The 19,297-nt window shown below is 31.8% G+C and overlaps 1 protein-coding gene across 3 annotated transcripts in view; it reads right to left on the reverse strand.

The window, feature by feature from the left end:
• The window catches only part of LOC129980934 (protocadherin-like wing polarity protein stan), a 529,937-nt gene extending 511,342 nt beyond the window's left edge, over positions 1 to 18,595 (reverse strand). For all 3 annotated transcript variants that reach the window (XM_056091439.1, XM_056091438.1, XM_056091437.1), the window contains exon 1: positions 14,505 to 18,595. In XM_056091439.1, coding sequence (XP_055947414.1) covers positions 14,505 to 18,192 — 3,688 coding nt within the window. In that variant the 5' untranslated portion in view covers positions 18,193 to 18,595. The remainder of the gene's footprint in view (positions 1 to 14,504) is intronic.
• Positions 18,596 to 19,297: the final 702 nt, after the last annotated feature.

Raw genomic sequence — 19,297 nt, forward strand, 5'->3', positions numbered from 1 at the left:
TTTCAAAGCAATTTAAGTGCAACAGAATGTTCTTTTCAAGAATTTGGAAAAAGTGCTTCCAAAAATAATTGCGAAAAGTAAATTTTCTGCTAATGTTGATTCTTTAAAAAAACAAAATTGTGAAAGATTTTGGAGAAAGGCATATTCTTCATAACAGAAGAAACTTCATAAGATCAACAATTCAATTCATCAAAGTTCAAAAATCTACATTATTCCAAATTTTCAAAAAAAAAAAAAAATCTAAATCCATCAAATGAATTTTAAACCATTTCTTAGAGAAAAGAATAAGAAAAGAAAGTTGGCCGGATCAAAGAATCCTATTTACAAATTTAAAATGCAATAACAAAATCATTGAAAAATCCAGCGACTATATAAGCAGTCAAAAATTAGATTTTTTTAATTTAATCGAATTTTCTTAATAATAAATATTTCTTTCTATATTTGTTTTCTTTTACTACTATTATCATGGGATAAATTTAAATTCCTCCATTGCTACTATTATTATGGGTGAGAGGAGGTAAAATAATTGCTAGATTATATTACATTTAAAATTGAGGGACATAATAATATGAAAGAGTTTTCAAAATTATTAGATATTTTAAATAATATATTATACACCATGCACTAAAATAAGAGATGAAAAAAAAAAAGAATAATTTCTTATATTAACAATATCTCCGAATTCATTTAAAAAATATATAATGAAAGTGTGAGATTATAGTAATAAACAAATAAAGAGCTCTGATGTCTAAGCCTTTATAAATGAAATTGAGCCTGATTATTTTGGATTCCCTTTTGCACTGCATATTGATTAAAATTAAATTTTAAAATATTTTTCAAAAAGAAAACATACAAAAAAATACTATAAAAATTGCTACCATTTTCTTCAGTTTATATTACGTTTTGAGTGTACCCAATATGTTATTAAAAACACTCTAAAACAATTCAAAAGAATAGTTGGGAGCAAATGAAAATACAGGAAGGATGCTCAATTATAAAAACTTCTAAATGATTAATAACAAACTGATATCCATTATTATTGCAAGCCACCTTTAGCGACCAATTGGTTTGCCGGGATTATGTTTAATTTCAATTAGATTTCTTATACAGATCTTGATATTCATGATTCTCTAGACAAAGCATCTTTAACTTTACACCTTAGATCGGAAGAGATATTAACCCTTTGCCGTCGGAAAAATAATTCGATATATAATTATTCACTTAATACATGGACCTGTTTAATACACCAGAAAATAAATACATGCAACTATTTTAAGTTGAGTTTCCCTGAAAAATGAATATACATCATTTTAACATTCTTCAGGTATTTTTAACAATTAAAAGTCAAAAAATAAATAAAATGTCAAAATGATGCACCATCTTGAATGGTGGTTGAGAGAAGACAATTGACTGCAAAGGGTTAAAGCAATGTTACTTTAATAGTCTTACACCTGTTTCTTTTATTTGGTAAATATACCTTCTTTATAGAATAGAATCCGATGACACCATAATGCCATTAAATAAAGTAATTTATCAGCAAATTGCACTCTTTCTTTTGAAGTAATAACTTCAATTTCTTATTTATTCCTCGTGTAAAGATACGCCCTTTCTTCTTCAGCTTTCAGCAAAGTTTTTAAGCTATCGCATTCACACACAGACAGACAGACATGATTTCTATTTTCTTTTGCGTCGAACTCAGGACGATCTGATTTATCAACATCTCGAGTTCGGTTTTTAACAATTAAGATACAAGAAAAAAAAGGGGGGGTCGTCTGAGGTTACACGAGAATATCGAAAAATCGTCTGAGGTTAGAATTAACAGAGAAGTTGCTGTTAAAAACGTAAGTCAAAGTAAGCAATAAGTGTTATTCGTTTCGAAATGTTTCTAACTAGTCATTTTCACTCTACGTTTCTCACATGAAAGGCTGGACACCTGAAAAGTTGGGAACATATGAGATACTTTTGTGAATTTCAGGCCGTTAAGCCACAACATCCATCACGGAAAGAAATTCTTAACGTCAGAAAGTAAAACCGCCTCCTAGGTGGGGCTTCTTTTGTAGTATCGAAATATCCACTAATCATTTTGAAACCTTTTGAAACGCCCGTTAGGACTTCTCAGAAAGGCCTATTATAGAAGAGAAGTTTTACAAGAAGGGTTGGAAGGGTATAGAAACCACACAGCAAGCGGTAGTAAGCATTACTTTAAATGAAGGGAAATCGGTGTGAAAGTCAAAGTCTTTTCGTATTTGCTTCACAATATATCTGGGTATGATTTTCTAATTTGGAACATATGCTAATCAAAAAATATAAGAATATTGCTTATTTTATCAAAATACTATTACAAACAATAGGAATAGGATCGTATAAATATGAAGATATCAATTACTGCTCAAATCTCACTTCTGCTAACATTATTCCTGATTTAAAAATAAAATAAAATTTTAATTTCGCAAGAAATTACAAAATATTAATCCCGGCGCGTAGCATAAATTACGAAATATCATTTCTACACATGAATCAACTACACCAAATCGAGTACAATCATCAATAGTAAATCTGAATTTCATAATATGGAGGTTGGTTTCCGATTTTATAAAATCATCTATTAATACAAATGTTGATACTTTCAGAATAATTTATTGATGTTTTCAGAATGCATTTTAAATATTCAGTAGCGCAACAGATTGCATGTTAGACTATAACAACTCGATTTCAATAATGAACTGAAATTCATAATATGGCGATTGGTTCCCAATTGTATATCTAATTATAAAGCAAGAATTTAGAAAGTGTATCAATTATTTTCTATGATTTCCTATTATATAACATCCAATTACAAAGCAAGAATTTAGAAAGTGCTTTAATTATTTTCTACAAACTAGAATTTTTTTCATTGGCTTTGTTGGCTATATTTTAACAAATTTAAGTGCTTTTTCATCCTGAAAAAGCAGCCAACTCTTCCATTCTTCAACACAAAATCAAAATGTGATCCGTACTTATTTCTAAGTATCCCAAAAAACAAAACATGCATCTTCAGATTCTCTTCTTTGTTGCACACGCTGACAATCCTCACGCAAAGAAAATTCAATAACCCGGTCACTCGGAGGGTCACCTAGGCCCAATGAGGGCAATTAACAACTCAAAACACTCTCTTTTCCCTCTTCTTTTCCTCACTTGATTCCATCCTCTAAACTCGTTATCGAAAAAGGTATATATAATTCCTATATCTGATATCTCAAAAAACACTCTCATTAGAAAAAAGAAAAAGTATTCAATTGTTGTGCCTCCCAAACGTGATTCTGGGTTGGCACTCAAGAATTTGGCCTTGATTGGGAAGAAAGTTCGCTACAAAAGACACAGCCCGAGGCAGTTGCCCATTTTTTCCGACAACCCTGCATGTTGGCACGTCTTGGACCGATCTCCAGAGAATAGCAAGGCCGGCAACAGCTTTCTCCCTGAAAGAAGACCCAGGGATTTCTTGTTGAGAGGGTCTACATAGCAAATTATTCTTGGCCCTTGGCCATTCAATTTCTCTTTTGCCCAACTGGGATGTGCATTTTTATTCATCTTCTTTTTTCCAGGGAGATCTTTCTTTTGGAAAGAGCTAAGTTGCATCTTTTAGGGTTTGGCAAGAACTGGATGGACAATGTTCTTTTTGGGGGTAGAAAAGCAATATTTTTTTCGGGCAAGACACGAGATAACTCGGGGAAATTGTGGTATGCTTGGGAGAACATTCTAGATCATGATAAGGGATGATTTGTATGACACAAAGAAATTTTGGCGCCAGTTCCGCCGAAATTCTACTTTCTAAATATATTTATTTTTCATGATTTTAATCAAAAGTGCCGAAAAAATCGGACTAAACAAAAGATTAGGTTTGTAAACTATTGCCCAATCTAAACTCGTTCAGGTACTGATTCAGGTATTAAAACTGCGATACCTGCATCTGTAACTGAATCACTGTTTGTTATTATAAACTGATACCAAAATATTTGGATGGTCACAGTTTATTTTTTCGAAGCTCGAGACTATTAACGAAGACAACCTCATTAAAATGAAAAGGATGCACTCAAAGTACTAAGTTTGTTGACATTGAATTTTGCATATTTAAAGGAGCATTGGACAGAAAGTTAAATGCTACGGATATACATACTATCTCATATCCAATCAGTTATTGAAAAAAAATACATTAGATATTAAGAATAAGATTTCAAACTCAAATTTTGGTGTTTATTTCAGCAATTTGGTAATTAATTAAACAGAAAAAACTCCAAAAAGGATATTAATCAAAGTGTTAGACTTATTTGGCATTTTTCATAAATCTTATCATTAACTGCATACATTCTTATTATTCCAACAGTGCTTTAAAAAACATCATCAAATTTAACAGGTACGGCAACGTCGTGATGTTTTTGGAGCTCCACGGTGTGACAAAATGGTAATCATAATAGGTAATCATCCACATCATAATTTGAAATAGCAATTATAATTTGTAAAATTAGGGAAAGATTAAAATTAATTGGAACTAGTTTAGACGAACGCATAAAGCTCTAACGTCAAGAAACATATTATTAATTTAATTTTTATGATATAATTATTAATATAAAAATATTTCAATTATTTATGGGAGAATAGAGAACTTTAATGAATTTAGTTGAACGTGCCTTTTACAAGGGAGGCTAATTTAATTAACTATTTTTATTTGGTATAAAAAAATTGTCTGCTTTTATTGCAATAATTTATAAGGAGGAAACGTATATAATTAATTTTATTTCCCGGAACATATTTTTTTATTACCAATTTACGCTATTTTTTATTATGGTTGTGCAGGAAGATCTTTACCGTGAAAATAATTCATTTCCTGAAGTTAGATAAAAAAAATTATCTAATAAGACATAAGACAATTTAAAACTAAAAATAGAATGAAACTTTTTTTATATTACTTTTTTCAGCTCATGTTAGAAAAATATCTATTGCATTATCATGACTTAAAACTATATTTTAGCAAACGATTATTATCACGAACATTTGCACGATTTTTTAGAAACTATATTCTTCAAGAATAAAAGAATTTCTTAATATAAATCAAAATTTATTTCTTTGTTTACATAAAACATCAAAATGCTAAAAGAGGAAACACAGTTTGCGAAACGTCATAAATCAATCCTCACACTAATAACTGAGCTGTTAAGAAAGGACCATTCAAAGTCAAATTTCGATCTGATTCTTAAAGCATTCGGTTCCTCTACAAGCAAACCCATCTGTTGCTCTTGAGAGAGCAACATAATAGAAACTGCATAACTTAAGTGTCTTAGGGTAAATATTTTAAACTTATAAGACGACTAAAATATATTCTATTCAAAATGCAATCGTCTCTTCCCAGAAAGTTCTAGATTCAGTTTTCGAATATTTCGAATTAATTTGCAAAAATTAATTTCTGAAGCAATTCATTTGCAACTTGAATATGTTTAATTCTGCCCAGCAAAGAACGTTAGATTAAACCGGGTGAAGAATTCTATCCTTGACATTTTAGCAAACTTCCATAACATTATCCATTTTATGTTCAGCTTCGAAGTATAATGAAGAAAATATATTGTATTTTGGACAACTTCTCGTTGACGAACTGATCCAAAATCTACAAGTTTGAATGAAAATCTCATAATAAATTTCTTTTATCCAGTTTGTTTCGCCCGCATAAATAAGCGCAGACAAACCATCAAAAGTCGGTCTGAAATTTGATATAGGCGTCTAGTTCTGGTGATTCATGCGTTGATTTTCAGCCTGATTGATAGTTACGTTTTTTAGATATAATATTCATTTACATAGTGCCAGACAGATGGCCTTCCCGCTGCCTAATTTTGTGCAAAATATGATGCAACTTTGCCATTTTGCTGTTAAAACTGAATGCTTTATATAGATATTGTACTCATGGACCGACTGCCAGATAGATAACTTTCCCGTTACCCAATTTCGTGCGAAATATGATGCAATTTTGCCATTTTGCTGTTAAAACTGCAGGCTATATATAGATATTGTATTCATATACACATTGCCATATAGATAGCCTTCCCGTTACCTAATTTTATTCAAAATATGATGCAATTTTGCTATTTTGCTGTTAAAACTGCAGGCTATATATCGATATTGTATTCATGTACACATTGCCGAACAAACGGCCTTCCCATTGACAAATTTTGAGCAAAATATGATGCAGTTTTGCCATTTTGCTGTTAAAACTGCACATTATATTTCATTTACCTCTCTTTCTGTATTTGGTTCATGTTAATAGATAACCAGAGTACCTCCTCCCCCAATAAAGATAAACTTCTTCAGGATTTAGTTAGGTCTGGGTTGGAATTTTTCAATAATTGCACTGTTTCCTTTATATTTTTCCTTATACAAGAAAGTAAATAGAACTGCACCATTATTTTAATAATCAATTTTTGCTTTTTAAGAATAAAAATTGATTGTTTATAAAGGGAAAAACATAGTATATAAATGAGAATAGATGAAATATTTTTAATAAAAATATTTCGCCAGATTAATTTTTGAAGTTGCTAAAGAACCTCAGGAAATAGACAGAATTTGGGCAAACGGATAATGAAAATGGAGCCACTCTCAACTTCCGAACTATACTAACGTTTTATTTATTTCTCAGTATTAAGATCTAATGTTATAATAATTTTTCAAACGACATAGCCTTAAATTGAAAGGGTTTTTAATACAATAATTTTTAAAAGTGGTCAAAAAAAAAAAAAGAAGAAAAGCTTCCATTCCCATTAATGGACTTTTGAATCCAGATATCATTGTTCCATTCCACCTATATGATTTTCCAATTTTGGCAATCTAACCATTTTGTGTTTGTTTCAAGAATCAAAAGCGAGTAAGAGATATTAAATTACATTTCCACATATTTATTAAAATACCGACCCTCAGCTCATTCATTTCATTTCACTTGAAAATAGTCAACAATTTGGAGACTGGTCAGGATTGGGCTCATTGAGATTCCCTCGTAAAACATGTCTGTGAAATAAGAAACTCGCGTAAAAAAGAAAACGGGATTCGGCCTTAATTCTAACAAGTCGTTATTTTCCACAGAGACAGAAATGGGAATTCTGGGAACTCCTGCCCTCCCCCGGGGCCCTTTTACGACATTTTTTTTAATCCTACTCAGGAGGTTTGGTGCCGATTTTTTTTTACTTCGTTTCGTTTCACTTTATTTCAGTTACAGATAAGAATCGAAATTGCATTGAGTCACTTTTCCTGTTCCCTTCCGTGCAACACTACGACAATCACCAGCAGAAAAGAAATAAAAACTGCCTCTGTTGACAAAATAAAAACAACAACAAAAAATCCTAACCGAGAATCTGGCAGGAGACAGTAAATGCTGAAGAAGTGCGCAGTCGTGACGGAATTCTAAATTACATCAAATAGTCCATTTTGACTTTAATAACTAAGAAAATTTTTAATCCACTAATTTGATTGCGTCCATCTATCGTCGATTGATCGATATGGTCAACCAAATATCGTATTCATCAATCTGAAAGTGTAATACAATGTTTTGCATTTTCAGATTGGCAATGAGAAAATATCTAATTGACTTAGATATATAATATATCGTTTTAAAAAAAATTGAAGAATATTTTTTTGGGGGTTGATCTTGTAATTTTATTCTGCTGTAGAGCAACACCCAAATCGGTCTCTTCAAACTTTCTCACAACGCCAGCGATATTAAGAAAAGTTGTTTTCAGTTGAAACTTTAACCTATTTTCTTGTTTTTCTATTCATTTTGAAGTAACTAAATTATGTTTTGCCGTTAAAAATTAATTAGCCTTTAGAACTGAAATCGTACCTATAAATAATTTCATAGACGAAAAGAAAAATCTCATCTATTGATATAGAGAAGAAAAATTGTCTTCAATTGTACCAATAAGCATTTGAAAAATGAATAAACACCTTAAATTCTATTTCCTATGTAACTGATTTCCTCTTAAAATATTATAATAGCTAGGCGAATGCTTTGTGTTGCAACTCAAAAATCCTTTTTTATATCAGAAGCATACATGGACAATTATTAAGAAAAATAGAGAGACTTTTTACTATATTTAAAAGAGGAATTTTAAGAAGCATATTTAGTGGAATAAAATGTAATTATTGAAGAGAAGAACCAACCTCGAAGTTTACAAACTATTCAAAGAGACAGGTATTATTAAATTTATAGCAATGTGGAGGTTTAAATGGAAAGAAAATAAGCATGGATGATTATCGTGCCACTAACGAAAAATCTTTTCGGCTAAATCCTTTTGGTACTCGGAAAAAAAAAAAATTCAAAATTTAAGTGGATTGAATGCTTGGAAAAAGACTTGAAAATTATTAAGGTGAAAAATTGGGTAACTTTAACCATGAATAGGACGTTGTGGAATGGAATTCTGAAAAGAGTCAGGCCCCTCCTGGACTGTCACGTCATCAAAGAAAATTCATAAATTTACATAGATGTTCATATACAGCAAAATGTATTTAATAAATTTTGCTATGTGATGTCCTGTTTTGAAACAATGAAGTGGCTAGTTTTGGATGGACATTGCAATTTTTGAATCATGATCAAATGAAAAGGAGGATACTTGCATCTGTACCCTTAATATCTCCGAACTTTCAATCTCAACAGTGGGAAAATATTTTAACCTGGGTATCAAATTTAGCATGAACTAAGCACATATATATCATTAATCTTTCTAAAACGAAGGTCTTACCACTGGAACATCCCTTTCTCAAAATACATGCATAAAAGATACATATAAACATTTAAAGATTTCAAATACACTGCAATATCTCAAAATTAATTGAGAAGCGGCCAAAGTCAATGCAAATTCAAGATGATAATGCATATAAACAAATGAGCAAATGGTAGATAAAAGATGCATCTATTTTTGCATATCTCGGACGACAGCATGAAACAAATTCGCATATAAAAAGAGTTTCATCATATAAACTGTCTGTAATTTGAATTTAATTACAAATTCTGTTCAAATGTATCAATTACAGTCTTTTTAAGAAACCTGTGCTTAACCACTTTTGGACGATTTCACTTAGAAAAGAAGTAATAAATAATAAGTAAAATGAGTGCTTGTTATTATTTATTAGGTACGCTTTCTTCTCAGATATTCTTTTCCGTTTATAATTTTCATTTTCTGTTTTTATTGTACCTGTTTTTATTTGAAATTTCTGTGATATTTCTATATCTTATTTAGTAAAAAACATTATCTTCGCGTCCTACTTTCTCCTTGTCCCTTCCTAGCTCGGTAAAATCAAAATTCGAAAGGTTTCCATGTCTGAAAACAGAGAGAACTTAGAATCATATTTTTTGGTTACTGAAATGAACTTAAAAGATACACATCGCAATTTTTGCCGTTCATTCAGACTTCAATTCGCATTGACTAAACATCAGACCATATCTGTTCATGCGCAATAACCCAACTTTTCCTCTCTCATTTATTGGTCATTGGAAAAAAGAGGCCCAAAAGAAAGAATAAAGCACAGCGGGGACCATAAAAGACATTTCGATAAAAACTACAGCTTTCTTTCAATTGAATTGCCGACCGCACTACTGATGAACGAAGTTTTATATATTTCGTCTTTCTTTCTTTCTTTCTTTTCACTCTTTCAAACTAACCAAAATGTTTTCGCTGTTCGCCAGTAAAACACGAAATAAGAAGTTTCGAAGAACTTTTTTCATCGCCTTTGGAACTTCAGGCGCTTTTGAAAGCCGTAATTGAAAGCGGTTTCTTGTCGGATTAACACGAGACAGGCTTTCATCCCCCTCAGCTTGAATTCATCTCTCTCTATTTTCTACATTTCTAAATTATTGAAGGGGGTGTTTAAAAGGTATTCTCGTTTGCCAGAGATTAGAAAAAAAAGTGGCCAACATTAATTTTCTATAAAATTGCAGTCAGAACTTTAAATAGCATTGTGTTTAGTATAGTTTCACGGAATAAAATATTTAAATAATAAAATAATATAGAGTAGAGTTTGGTTAATTGGAAACTTTATTATTTTAAATGTACCGATGATTCTAATTTCTTTCAGATTTCTTGAAGTTCTTCTATAATTTGAATATGTTTTGATTAATTCGAAATTGAAACCGAAAAGTGCTCACATTATTATTTCTGTGTAATTTTTTATTTAATTAAATATATTCATAACTTATGTCCACCATATCTGTTTTATATTACAGTAGCAATAAATTCAATTTAAAAAAACATTTTTTAAAAAGTGCTGAAAACATTCAATGTTAAACATATTATTTAATTCAAATTTTATTGCATATCTATTTTATTCAACGTGTTATTTAATGATTACAATTGCTTATTTATAGAAATAATTCTTAAAGTAGATTTTAAAATAGTTTAACTATTTAACTATTATTTATTAGACATAATTAATTCTAAAAAAATAAATCTTTACTCTAATTTTTAGCTTCTGTTTCTAGTATTAGTTATAACTCAATATTTTAGATAAATCGAACTCGAATTTATTGTAATCCAGTTAGTTTCGAATTTTATAAATGTGCTTAAAAATCATGCAAAAGTAATCATTTTATTTCCTTTATTATAAATGAAACAAACATTGTACAATGAATAGATATTACGTACTTGGATAAAAACAACTATCTTCGTACGAGTAATGATTGAAAAATGCATCCCTGTTTATTCCACGCTAATGGACGTCTAATATAAATAATACGCTATTTCATTGCAGAAATATTTAGTTTCATTTTATAAACTTTGTATAAAAATAGCAATAAAAAATTTCCTAAATAGGATAACCCTACTAATTCGATCTAAACAATGCAAGAAACAATTCATTATGTTTTTAACAAAAATCCAAAATCTGAAAGAAATTAATAAATAAACAATTCCAGAACATGTTGCAACTGTAAGCACAATTAAATTATTGCTACAGACGAGTTTTAAAAATAAACAATCATATCATATTTTGTTGCATATAATCCATCGTAAATTTTATTTTTTATTCTATATCAATTGAAATTTCATTATCTTTCATTGGATAACTAAGAAAAATCATACATTAGTTATCTATTATCGACAAGTAAAGCTTTAAACAGATGAGATTCAATATTCAAATGATGCTTATATTTAAATTAGAAATATTATCGCAAATAATACATTTCAGTAATTTTGTTATTTTCTGAAATTATTGTATTGCACAAAATAAAAGCAAACACATTTTAATCATTTTAGGTATTAATATATAGAATTAAAAAAGCACGATTTTCTTTGATAGTGAAATTAATAAGCAGTAAAGATTACAATATACTAGCGCTTTTTACTATTAGTTTTACAATATTTAATGGAATTCCTCTAATACTAGATTAAAACCTAAAATCGTTTGCAAGATTTTAAAATTTCAGCCTTTTGCGTCATGGTTTTTTTTTTTTAAATTCTTTATAAACTAGAAAGCAAAAAAAAAAAAGTATTGTAATTATTAAAAAAAATCGACTGCAAAATTTTTGATTTTCTCGGATGAAAATTTTATTTTTAGAATCAAGTCATTTGTTATGTAAACACAAAAACAAACAGCAGTTAAATTAAACATGAGGCTTTTTCATTAAATTTGCAAATATCCATCAAAACCCCACGAAACATATCCGTTTGCCCATAACATTGTGAACAGGCTCATTAAAAACTTAAAAAGCTAGGTAAATCAAATTAAGCATATAGACTTTATTTTAGAATACAAGTCTAATTTTTAATCCACTCTGTCCAAGAGATGAGCGTCTGTATATCTGTAAACAGACATAAGTATACTAACTCAAAAACGCACTGATACAGACGATATATTGTCTTGTAGAAACATTGTATATCTGTATCAATTTTAGTCTCAGTAGGTAGGGAAATACCCAATGCCTATCTTCAAGTGTGTTTTCCCCGACCCCTCAGAACACCAGCGAAGCATAAAACGCGTCACATGTTATTATATAAGAAAACTGTGGGGAGAACACTCATATTGGTAAACGCATATAAATGAAAAATCTTTTCATTAGAATATATTTGGCAGTGTAATATTTATTTTAATTCCAATTAAAAGCAAATAATGTGGCTTATTTTCAATTTTTTTTACTAATGCAAAAATAGAAGAAATGTTTATATTGCTCCATAAATTCAAATCTTTATTTGGTGATAAAAAATAGCTAAATAATTTTTTAAATCTTCCAGATACGAAACAAAAAGATACAAACAACATAAATTCATCTCTTTACTCGCAAAACAAAATACTACAAAATCGAATCCTCGAAGTTTTTAATCCACATATAATTAAAAATTCATTTTATAAAAATTTATTAATTATTAAAAATCAAACCGTTATTAAAATATAAAGTTATCAATTTTTAAAACTTTCTGAAACACGATTTTGATCATCCATTCCAATTGTTTACGATTCTTTTACAGAAAGTTCTTTTTAAGGACAATTCTAAATTCAAAGATTTTGAAAATAGACCCTGAGAAGTTTACAAATTAAAAGCTAAGTTAATTCGACTCTTTTTTCTAATTCATTATGTTTCATATTAGCATAATGGTATTTATTAGCTTATGGCTGTTCATAAATCGAACATATTTTGATTTATTCCTAGTTGTACACAAATTGTTTATATTTCTTAATAGTTTTGTTTAGTTAAATACATCCTCAATAATCGCAATTTAACAATTATAAAGAACCTTAATTAACTTTATGACATAACTGGGGTATAATATGCCCAGTAATAAAATGCCCAATGCCAATAATAAAAGTACCATGCAATATTTTACAGTATTTTAAAGTTTTATAGCATATTCAAAATACTATAAAAATCTTAGTCAAAAGCTATGAAACAAACATTTTATTGTTTCTTAATTAAAATTCATAACATATATCAAAATTAGTAATTTTTGAATAATAATTATTCATTGTCGGTCAGTTTCCCAAAATTCCAATTGTTAGGAAAAATCGGTAATTACTGTGGCTTAACTTCGAATTCCTGTTTACATAGAATAAAATTTTGTCCTTTGAAACAAAATTAAAACTAAAATAAAACTAATTATGAATGATAGATTTTCTGTAAAAATTTTGTTTTTTAAAGCATCCTCTAAAGAGAAACAAAATATATTTCTCCTCCACCAAGCCATACCTCCAGGCAAAAGCATATTCTTTCTACCAATGACCTATAAACTTTCAGGGATAGGACGGAACAAGTTTGCCAAGTAATTTCATTGGTCACTTGAAAGAAAGAACTGAGGAAATTATCTTCGAAACAAAAAGTGTGTACAAGAAAAGGCGCGGAAGGTCTTCAGGGTGAACGCCGTGACCCAATCAAATCGGTTTAAATTCATATCTAAACATTTACCAAACACGTATAGATTTTCGCTCGATAAGGTTATTTGAACAGTGATAAACAAAATCTCGATAGTTAATTTCTGGCATATAATAATTTTATAAAAATCTATTTATCAGACAGAAAATAACTAAATTGTAATTCCTGTTAATAAAATGTCATTCTAAAAAAAAAAATGGATGGGGAAAAAAATCTGAACAAAATAATGTAAACACCTTTTCCTTACTATTTCGAACCCCTTTCAGGTGTTTGCTTCTTTTAGATGCAGACAGGAGTTAAATTCTAAGCAGTGCAATTTGAATTGATTCATTTTTAATAAATATCTTAACAATATTCTAATGGAAACATCAGATATATTTTTTGAATCATAAAAATTAGTAATCTTTTTCATCGAGTAAAAGTAGGTAAAAAAAATCAGAAAGAATATGCGATAATTCCAAGCTAATTTTGATATTTGTTTGCTAATAAATGCCCAGGTAAAGTTCCAAAAGAACAAAAAATTTTCTTGAAGAAAATTTAAGTTTTACAAAAGCATTTTTGCAATAGAATTTGATTTGTTTATTGAACTTTTTATAAAGAATCAGATTACTGTATCCAAGACATTAATTTATATATGAATCATCAAAGAAAAAATAAAAGTGAGCAAGAATTAAGATAAAATATTTATTAATCGTAGGAAACCATGATAAATAAAAGCTTGTATTCAACTAAGGTTTCTAGAAATTTTAGTATTTTACATTACTTAATATAAAATGCATCCAATGCAAAGTGCATAATAAAATTAATTGCTTTATAAACCTTACATATATGTTTAAATAACTTTTTAATAAACGCTTTATAAATTTATTTTGTGCAACTGTTCCTTTTAAATATAATGATTTGACATTTTATACGTCAAATGCATTCAATTAAGTTTGATTTAAGAAACAAAACTTTGATTTTAAGCTGAATTAAACATTAAAAAATAAATTTAACAATATTTCTGACTAGTCTGGATTATTTTCTGTAAAAGAATATAAAACAATGTAACATATACGCATTGTTAACACTTAATGTTTAAAATAATATACGATTATTAATAACTGTTTTTTTAGAAAAATATACCAAGAACACTTACCGAATACGCTGACTTCCATGACGGCATGTATGGGCACATTAGTATTCAGACTGGGACTCAGTCTGAGTTCTCCTGTCGTTTCATTTAGGATGAGAAGGTTTGCATTATTTCCAGAAGCTATCTTGTATCTCAGATGGTCAGTAACGTCAGCATCGAAAGCCGGAACCTTACCGAATGGACCCACAGGGAAGTAATTTTTGTAGTTGTTGAACATTATTGTGAAATCTTTTAACACAGGAGCATTATCATTCACATCAGTAACCAATATTTCCACATCCACATCGTTCCTTAATGGTGGAGATGATGCCCTGACAATAACGCTGTATTTCTTGATGTTGGATTCATAATCCAGCTCGATTCTTGTGGTCAATTCTGCAGCCTCCCCAGGTCTTGATACCAAATTGAAAGAGTCTGCATCTGGTCCCCCAACAATACTGTACTGAATCTCTGCATTCGGGCCTTCGTCCGGATCGTATGCTTTGATCTCCCCCACTGTAGAGCCGACTGGACTATTTTCTGGAATGGTGAGTTGAAGTTTGTCAGATTCGAATCTTGGGGGATTGTCGTTCACATCCTCAACATAAATAGTGATCGTTACTGAAGTCGATAAGGAAGGTGATCCTCTGTCTACTGCATATGCTACTAACGTGTATAAAGAAACTGATTCCCTGTCTAACATTCGATTGGTTCTGATGATACCAGAGGTTGGATCCACGCGAAATGCACCATCACCATTGTCCCCTCCAGTAAATGAATATCGTATTTGGCCATTCAATCCTAAATCTTTGTCAGTGGCAAATATTTGCAGTACGCTGGTTCCAACAGGTGCATCTTCACTAACAGCATTTACGTACGAGCTTGGATCAAAACTTGGGGGATTATCATTTACATCAGAGACTTCTATTTCAACATTGGTGGTGTCAGCCAAAGGTGGAGAACCATTATCCATTGCTGTGACTACAATTGTATAGCCAGCCATTTCTTCGCGATCAAGGAGCCTGGTAGTGACAACTGCTCCAGTGGCAGGATCTATCCTAAATTCTGGTACATCTTCGTCCATGGAATAAGTTATTCGAGAATTCTCACCAACGTCTCCGTCTGAAGCTTCCACAACCAAAACAGTAGTTCCAATTGGAGCATCTTCAGCAACACTTGCAGAGTAAGGCGTGTGCTCAAATATTGGTCTATGGGTATTTGCATCAGTAATGTTGATGTAGACTGTAGCAGTATCAAATCGACCTCCAGAGTCTGTAGCAGTGACCGTTAAAACGAATCTTTTCTCCAAACGGTAATCAAGTGGTTGTGCAACTGATATCAATCCTTGCCTGTTTTGACTAATGATGTTAAAGCGGCCTCTGACATTCCCATTCGTTATCTGGTAGATCAGTCTAGGATCTTCATCTTTATCAGTGGCCGTAACACTTATAACAGGAGTCCCTGGAGGATCTATTTCTGAAATAGAAGCCCCATAAATTTTCGGTTCGAAAATCGGATCATTATCATTTATATCTTGTATTCGAATAATGACACTGGCTGTAGCTGATCGAACAGGTGAACCATGATCAGAAGCCAGAACAGTAAAGTCATACATGGGACTCTCTTCTCTGTCAAGGACCCTAGTAGTGGTAATCCAACCTGAATCTTTGTTGATGGTAATCGGCATGTTAGGATAACGGTTTCCTTGAATTGAATACGAAATAAGAGAATTATTTCCATCGTCAGAATCATAAGCTTGAACTCTTACAATACTATGGCCAATAGGGACATTTTCAACAACTGACTCTTGAAACAAAGATGTATAAAATTTAGGGTCATTATCATTGACGTCTTTGATTTTGACCAAAACTTGGGTGGTATTTGACTTCGCAGGAGAGCCTCCGTCTTGGGCTCGAACTACCAATCTATAACTTCTAGCAGCTTCATAATCCAAGGGGGAAACAACAGTAATTTCTCCACTTAAGCTATCGATTACAAAGTGCCCTTGTGTATTTCCTCCAATTAAAGAATACCTTACAGCAGCATTAACAGATGAATCCAAATCTATGGCCTTTACTTTGGCAATAACAGGATTGCTCAACCAATTAATATCCTCAAAAACCTCAACAGTATATGATTTTTCTGTAAATTGAGGGTAGTTGTCGTTATCGTCAAGCACTGTTATTTCAACAGTCGTGGTTGCTGTTTTTCTGTCTACAACTAAACCTAAATCACTAGCTTGTATAAGCAAAGAATAAAATGCTGTTGTTTCTCTGTCTAAGGAACTTCGGATGGTAATGATGCCGGTTTTTGAATCAATCCTAAATACATCATTTTCCCCACTAGGATTGAGTATACTATATTCTATTTCTGCATTAGGTCCAGAATCTTGATCAGTAGCTCTGACAGTTATAACAGTGGAACCAATAGAAGCAGACTCGCGTATGGTGGCTTCGTACATATTTTGCTCAAAGGAAGGAGCATGATCGTTTTCATCATTAACATTAATTTGCAAAGTTGTTGTGCCTGTCTTTTGTGGAATGCCATTGTCCACGGCAGTTACCCGCAAATAGTGGACATCCATAAACTCCCTATCAAGACTGGCAGTCGTGGTGACAATACCAGTTACTGAATCTATTGAAAACATGTTTTGACTACGAGCATCTAAAACGGCATGGATGCTGTAGGTAACTTCATCTTTCTCTGGGTCGTGTGCCACCATTGTAGCAACTACATAAGCTTTCTCTTTCTCTTCTGGGACATTGACAATATAAAGAGCACGATCAAAATATGGAGCCTGATTTTCGGATTTTCTATTATCTCGACGTCTGCGCCCACTTCGTTTATCAAGAGGATATATATCAAAAGGAACTCCAGGAAGATGAAAATTGATTTCCATCATATGTCTAGTTGTTTCTGGGCTTTTATCATGAGTCACGGATGGACAAGAGAGAGTAAAAAAGAATGTAACATACCAGGATTGAGAGCTTTCACAAAAGTCCTCTCTAGCTACCAAATCGGAACCAAAAACTTCAATGGCGTATCGTGTATCCGATGGTTGTTCATAGCTGATTTCGCATCGATGAAGCACTCCTGATGGTATGATTCTATCCAAGTCTGCAATTAATTGACTTCTTATGAAACAGGCAGAAGTTTCTGAAGTATTTCCGAAAAATATGATGTCATTTTTATCCTTTTTCCGGAGATTATTCTTGTTGGGGGACAATGCTATTTTCTTCTTTTGGATAGAGCCAACAGTCAGGAAGACAATATTTTCACTAATTACATTCTTGAAATTGGATCTCTGATGTCTCGGGCATGTCCGATGTCCGAATCGTACTCGGATTGGCATAATAACAGATTCAGTATCAGAACCACTCAGCCTAAAACTACGGGATTCAACATAGAAGCTGAAAGGATTGGGAGCCAAATTTGCGAGTCTGGCAGTAGAACATCGAAGTGTCCGGCGTAGGACAACCACGCCACTCCTGGGGTCCACTCGTATAAGGTGTCGCACATAAACAGGAGTCCGATTGGACTCTAATCTGTACGTCCGTCCGGCACCAAGGCTGGCGTTGAAAATCACAGATCCTAGTTTGTTATTTTCAGGTTTCACAAATACATCGTAACCAATCACACTTGAAAAAAATAATAACACACACAATAAAATGAAGGGACGAATCTTGAACCGTTCCATATTGAAGTTCGACATTGTTTTATACACTCACAAATCAATTCACAGGAACAGAGCAGGATAGGTAAATTCCTCGCTACCGACCAACGCGTGCACCGCATGCCTCGAGGGCATTTCCCAGCAAGAACTTTCGGCGGTTAGGCTTAAAACCTGATGTCATTTCGCGGCTTCGGTATGGTTACCTTGGTAACGAAAGCACGCGTCTTTCTCCAAGAAATAATTTTCCAGCGTGTTAAAAACTAATTGACAAGAAATCCTTTGTTCCAAAGACTGTTCCACCACTGGCGTCACTTGTGTGATAGAGCGGCAGAAAAGAGCATTCGAAAAAATCGATGTAAACACAAAACGATCTTCCAGCGCACGCGGAGAGGAGTAGAAAGCGAGCCGAAAACGACTTTTTCCGCCGGTAGATGACCTGGCTTCTAACTGACGCTGCTCCAACTGGCTTCCCACCTGCCTGGCAGAAAAGGGGGTTGCCACATGGAATGCGACTGCGCCAAACAATCGCCAGGATGACCCTCGTGCCGTGATGCAATCAAACGAAAGAGAGGCGGTTGTTTTGGTTCTTGAAGGGGAGATTATTCAGAGGAGGGTAAGACCATGAAATCCGTGCAAATGAAAGCCCTTGCCTAGTTCTTTTCACCGATATTTTGGTACGGTCTAATTTGACTAATTCGAACAATTAGTCCGAAATTAGAATTTCATCTTCAAATGCACTTGATTTTCTGTTAAAGGTAATATTAGGGTACAATAGATGCACGATGCGAAAATCGATCAAAATGGTGCTTTTTTTATTTTAATCTCTTTACTATCGAACGAATTTTCCGCTATCAATTTTTTTATAAAAAATATCATTATTCACGTACTAAATATTGCCATTTATTTTATTGATATATTCTTTAAATAAAGATATCATTATTCGCTTACTTCATATAGCTATTTATTTTTAAAAGTTTAAATAAAAAGTTTTGCGATATTTTAATATAATTTATTCATTTATTTACTTTTTAAAAAAAGCAAAAAAATATCGATGAGTGTTGCTGATTTTTTTTTCAGCATAAAAAAAATCATTTATTATGAGTTTAAAAATTATTGAACGGTAGCTTAAAAAGTGAAAAACATT

Source organism: Argiope bruennichi, chromosome 8, assembly GCF_947563725.1.
Source record: "Argiope bruennichi chromosome 8, qqArgBrue1.1, whole genome shotgun sequence".
NCBI lineage: Eukaryota > Metazoa > Arthropoda > Arachnida > Araneae > Araneidae > Argiope > Argiope bruennichi.